Here is a 5,884-nt window from a genome sequence, read left to right on the forward strand (position 1 = left end):
TCACCAGAGGCTGCATCTTATCTAACTAGCATGTGTGAAATTTGATTTCTTTTTTAATCAGGAAGCTACAGAAACAAGCTCATTTTGTGATTTAATCTTAACTTGATTTAATTGTAGAAGCACTAATAATTAAAAATTATTCTAAAAATTAAAAAAAATCTTCATGTACATTTTGATGAGAGTATTAAGATATTACAGATAAGTGGCTACAAATATTTCCAGCACTTGAAAATTTTAAAAATGACATTTCTCCCTGAATTCAGCATTACAGTAGTAATGAAAAATCTGGAATTAAAGTATTTCTGGGGAAGAAATATTTCTCCCAGCAGACAAAGACTCAGAGGCAGCAGTGAGTCAGTGTATAATCAATCACAATCAGAGCTGGCTGAAAAATGTACATCAATGAAAGGTGATGCTTTTTGTCATAGTTAAACATCTGTTGAGGGCCTATTAGATGTCAGACAGTGCTATAGAGGACAACCTGATTTGGCATCATCATCGCAGTTAAATAATTTACATAGAAAAAAAATGAAAGCAATCTCATCATAATTGGGCAAAGGTAGGAAAATGATTCATATTTAGCTACATCATGTGAATTAGTTCTGAGGTTGCAGAAGCCACACAAAAAGCTGCTTGGGTTCATCGTTAGGGTCTTTGGTTGCCAGGAAACTAAGATTTGGGGCTGTCTCTTGGAGTTATGAAATTTGTTGTAGAGCAATGGTCCTCCAGTAATACTCAGAGGGGTCCTGACCATCAGAGACCCTATTAAGGCATCTAATACTAATTTGGGCAAGCTCTTCCTTTTCCAGCTGAATATCTGTGGGAAGCCAAATTTTCTTCACATAGTTCAGCCGAAACAACATATTGCAACAGATCCACAGAGGCAGATGTGAGAATCCACCTATCTTCTGTTAAGCAGGAATTACAGAGGTTTGCAAATATGCAAAACAGTGGCATTCTTCTCACCAATTATTTTTTGTTTCAGAAGGAATATAAAGTTATTTTTTCATAAAACTGTTATTTATGTTAACATATAATGGTTTTATTATTTTAAATGAATTAAATAAATTCTTTAAAAATTTCTCTCATTTTGAATTTTTAATGGTGTGTATATGGAGAAATAGAATTCACGTTAACACAAAGATTTTTGGGGTTCTCAGTCAAGTTTAAGAGTGTCAAGGGTCTTGAGATTAAGATTTTTTAAAGTTTCAGACCCATTGCTGTATATGTTTAACTCATGAAAATGGAATCAGGGACCAGATAAAAATACAATGAAAATTATGCAGTTGCCCTTGCAAGAAGAACAAGAACCCTCTGAGAAATGGGAGGTCATTCAGAATGCATGTATTACAGGGAAGGTTTACTCTTAGATTGCCCTTAGCAACAGGAATTCATTGACCTTCCAACTGCCTCTATGATTTATTTTTTATTAAATATTTTTTAATTGAAATTGATTTACAATATTGTGTTTCAAGTGTATAGCAAAATAATTGTTATATGTATATATATATTTTTTTTTTCAGGTTATTTTCCATGGTAGTTTATTGTAAGATATTGAATAGAGTTCCCTGTGCCATACAGTAAATCTTTATTAATCCCATACTGCTAATTCATCCCTCCCCTACTGCCTTTCCCCTTTGGTAACTGTATGTTTGTTTTCTATGTCTGTGGGCCTATTTCTGTTTTGCAAATAAGATAATTTGTATCTTTTTTTTTTTTTTTAAGATTCTACATATAATCCATTTCACATGATATTTGTCTTTCTCTGACTTACTTCACTTTGTATGATAATCTCTAGGTCCATCCAGTTGTTGCAAATGGCATTATTTCATTCCTTTTTATGACTGAGTAATATACACATACTACATCTTCTTAAACCAATCATCTGTTGATGGGTGCTTGGGTTGCTTCCATGTCTTGGCTACTGTATATGGTGCTGCTATGAACATTGAGGTGCATGTATCTTTTTGAATTAGAGTTTTCAACTTTTTTGATGATTGTGTCTTAGCTCTCCTTCATTATGATTTTCAATGCTCTTTCCACTTCAATACAGACACTATATAATTTATTATTTAAACTAGAATACTCTTAAAGTAAAAGGTTTTATTAATGTGACAGGACAACAGGTTTATCTGGCAGCTCTCTTTCTTATCCTGTTCAATAACTACCCTCTGAGAGTGGAATTGCTGAGTCAAAGGATATGAAAACTGTTCTAAATCCTGTTCACTAACAGTTGTACCAGAGATGTGATTACATTAGGCAAGACTTGATTAGATTTCAATAGAGCGTTTCTGTATTTGATCTCTAAAAAGTTTTGTTTTTTAAAGTTGAGCTCTGAAATTAGATAATCTCATTCAGATGGCAGTAGTTTTGCTAGTTTAACTCAGAGAGGATAACTGTAGTACTGTGAAATTTGGCCTGTAATTTCATGCCATCATCTTGCCCCGGAAGAGTAAATAAGTTTACTTGATTAGATTTTGAACCTAGCCTATGATCCTAACTGTGGGTGGGGACTTTGCCCCAGGCACTATAAAAAGCCAGATTGTCAGAGTTCCAACTCATTTCACCAAGAAGCCTGGAGAGGTAGAAGTGCAGACTTTAAGAGCTTCAGGGCATCAGCTGAAAGTCTCTAAATCAATGTAAGCAATCATTTCTGTCTGATTTGTTTCCACTATCCTATTTCTATCTCATTGGCTTTACTTATCTTTTGAACACCCAGGAGTGGAATTGCTGGATCATGTGGTAGTTTTATTTTTAATTGTTTGGGGAACCTCTATACCATTTTCCATGATGGCTGCGCCAATTTACATTCCCACTGACAGTGCGCAAGGGTTCCCTTTTCTCCACATCCTTACCAACATTTGTTCTTTGTAGATTATTTATTTCTGTATTTATTTTTTATAGTAGGTCCTTATTGGTTATCTATTTTAAATATAGCAGTGTGTACATGTCAATCCCAAACTCCCAATCTAACCCTCCCTCCCACCTTTCCTATCTGGTAACCATAAATTCATTCTCTAAGTCTGTGAGTCTGTTTCTGTTTTGTAAGTTCATTTGTATCTTTTTCTTTTTAGATTCTTCATATAAAGTGATATCATATGATATTTGTCTTTGTCTGATTTAGTTCATTTAGAGTGATAATCTCCAGGTCCATCCATGTTGCTGCAAATGGCATTATTTCATTGTATGTATGTGCCACACCTTCTTTATCATTTCTCTGTCAATGGACATTTAGGTTGCTTCCATGTCTTGACTACTGTAAACAGCGCTGCAATGAACATTGAGGTGCATGTATCCTTTCAAACCATGTTTTTCTCTGGATGTATGCCCAGGAGTGGAATTGCAGGGTCATATGGTAGCTCCCTATTTTTAGTTTTTTGAGGACCCTCCATACTATTCTCCATAGTGGCTGTACCATGTTTGTAGATTTTTTGATGATTGCCATTTGAACAGGTGTGAGGTGATATTGTGGTTTTGGTTTGCATTTCCCTGATGATTAGTGATGTTGAACGTATTTTCACGTGCCTGTTGGTCATTTTTATGTCTTCTTTGGAAAAATGTCTATTCAGATCCTCTGCCCATTTTTTTAATTGGGTTGTTTGGGCGGTTTTTTTTGATGATGAGTTGTAGGAATTCTTTGTAGGTTTTGCATATTAACCCCTTATCAGATATATAAAAATATCTTCTCCCATTTATTAGGTGGCCTTTTCTATTTTTTGTGATTATATTTAGGTGTGGAAATTCATTTTCTTCAACTGCAAGTGACTTACAAAGGAGTGTTGTGTAGGGGTGAAGACTGCACTCCTGGTTCCTGTTAAAGACTCAGCTGGAAAAAAAAAATACCCAGTTGGGCTCAGCTTCCATGGGGAGAAGCTGTGGTCAGAGCAGATAAGACTTTACCCGGAAGTCTCCAGACATGGTAAGCTGCACCCCATGAAAAGACAATGTCCACTGTCCTATTTCTCTTTCTTGTGATCACTTAAATTTTGGATAGTTTTCCTCATAGACAGTGCCTTTGCTATGATTCTCTGGTGACTTAGTGTCACTTTCATGTATAAACTACAGGAAGATTTATATTATTTAATTTTTTTATTGGATATAGGTGTATCCTAATTATTGAAGAGCAGACCAGGTACTGAAGACCCCCTATCACTCCCAGAAGCTAATAAAGGGCTATTTCACCTCAGTTTTGCTAAAGAGTGAACTTCAGGGACCATGGCCAACTGTCTTCAAGACGAGGCATCCTGTCCAGTCTGTCAAGAGGTTTTCCTCAACCCCATTGCTCTCTCCTGTGCCCACACTTTCTGCTTTCATTGCATGCAAACTTGGATGGGAGAACAGGAGGATCTGAAATTAATCTGCCCCGTATGTCGAGGCATCAATGAGAATCCTCCCTTGGAAGAATGGCAAGTTGGAGAACTGATTCTTCTCATCTCACAGCACCGTTCCCAACTGGAGCGGGGTCTGCACATGAATTCTGAGTACCTGAAGTTCTGGGAGGACATAACTCTGGACGCAGCCACTGCCAGCCCCTTTCTTGTCCTCTCTGATGACCTAAGGAGCGTCCAGTGTGGGAAGATCTGCCAAAACCTGATGGAAGATCCCCAGAGATTTGCCTACTGGGCTTGTGTCCTGGGCACTCCGTGCTTCTCCTCTGGCTGTCATTACTGGGAGGTAGAAGTGGGAGAAGGTAATGAGTGGGCTCTGGGGGTCTGCAAAAAATCGGTCGACAGAAAGAGGAAGAGTGGTTTCTCCTCTGAACATGGCTTCTGGATGATCAGCATGAAGGCAGGAACAATCTATACCTGCTCCATCCCAGAAACCAGAATCCCTGCAAGCCCTGGCCTTAGCCAAGTAGGAATTTTTCTAGATATTGAATTGGAAGAAATCAAGTTTTTTGATGTTAGCAATGATGCCGTCATCTACATACACAGTAATTTCTCCTGTTTGGAGCCTTTGTGTCCATTCTTTTGTCCTGAGTTGCCTGGAGAAGGTGATAATGGTGCCCCCCTGACCATCTGTGCATCAGAAACTCATGCCTTTCTAGAAACTTCCTGTGAGATGCATGAGATCTTTGATGTGAGAAACGTCAGGATGGCCCAAGAAGAGACAATTTTGTAGACTTTGTGAAACAGAGCAGGACCCTATGGTTTTTGTCCCCTATGTCCTCTGTCTGCCTTTTGTCTGTGGAAAAACTTTAGCCAAAAAATAAGTTTAATCAGAGAAGTGAGAAAATGCAGAAACAAAGGAAAACAGTCAAAGGAGATCAAATAATAATAGTTTAGTCATTAAGAATAGTCAAGGACCTTTAATTCCTTCTCAAGAGCTATAGATAATATTCTGAGCCGTACGTATCCTATGAGCTGTCTTGTAGAGACTGAAACACCCACCAGGTGGAAGAAGTTAACTACATGATGACCAGACTGTAGCCATGACATAAGCTGCCACAATTCTGAGAACTGGCCTCAAAGAAATGGAAACAAACTGACCCTGGAAATGAAGATTAACTGTACCTAAAACAATCAAGATGATGCTGGTCAGACCACTGATAACCAATTTCAAGATGACTGTCAGAGCTGACTATGCTGTTTCTGCATTCAGCCCCCTCCCTGATCAAAGCTCTTGCTCACTGATTTTCAGTGGCAGGGAGTCAACCATTGGACTCATCCCCCCCACCCCCCACCCCCCAGCCACCCCGTTGTCAGCATCCAAAATAAAGCAAACTTTCCTTTCCACTAGCCTTGCCTCTTTATTGGCTTTTGAGCAGCTAGCAGCCAGGCACCACTTTCGGTTACATTTGTAGCTAAGCAGTTTTTATTGATTTGGGTGTATATTTTGTAGACCTTGAAGGTAAATAACTATGGGATTTTAGGAGGATAATTAT

General features: G+C 38.1%; 1 protein-coding gene across 1 annotated transcript; it reads left to right on the forward strand.

The window, feature by feature from the left end:
* The first annotated feature begins 4,215 nt into the window (after positions 1-4,215).
* On the forward strand, positions 4,216-5,121 carry RFPL4B (ret finger protein like 4B). The gene has a single exon (XM_057737746.1). The coding sequence runs from the start codon at positions 4,216-4,218 to the stop codon at positions 5,119-5,121; it is 906 nt and encodes a 301-aa protein (XP_057593729.1).
* The last annotated feature ends 763 nt before the right edge of the window (positions 5,122-5,884 follow it).

This window comes from Hippopotamus amphibius, chromosome 6, assembly GCF_030028045.1.
Source record: "Hippopotamus amphibius kiboko isolate mHipAmp2 chromosome 6, mHipAmp2.hap2, whole genome shotgun sequence".
Lineage (NCBI taxonomy): Eukaryota > Metazoa > Chordata > Mammalia > Artiodactyla > Hippopotamidae > Hippopotamus > Hippopotamus amphibius.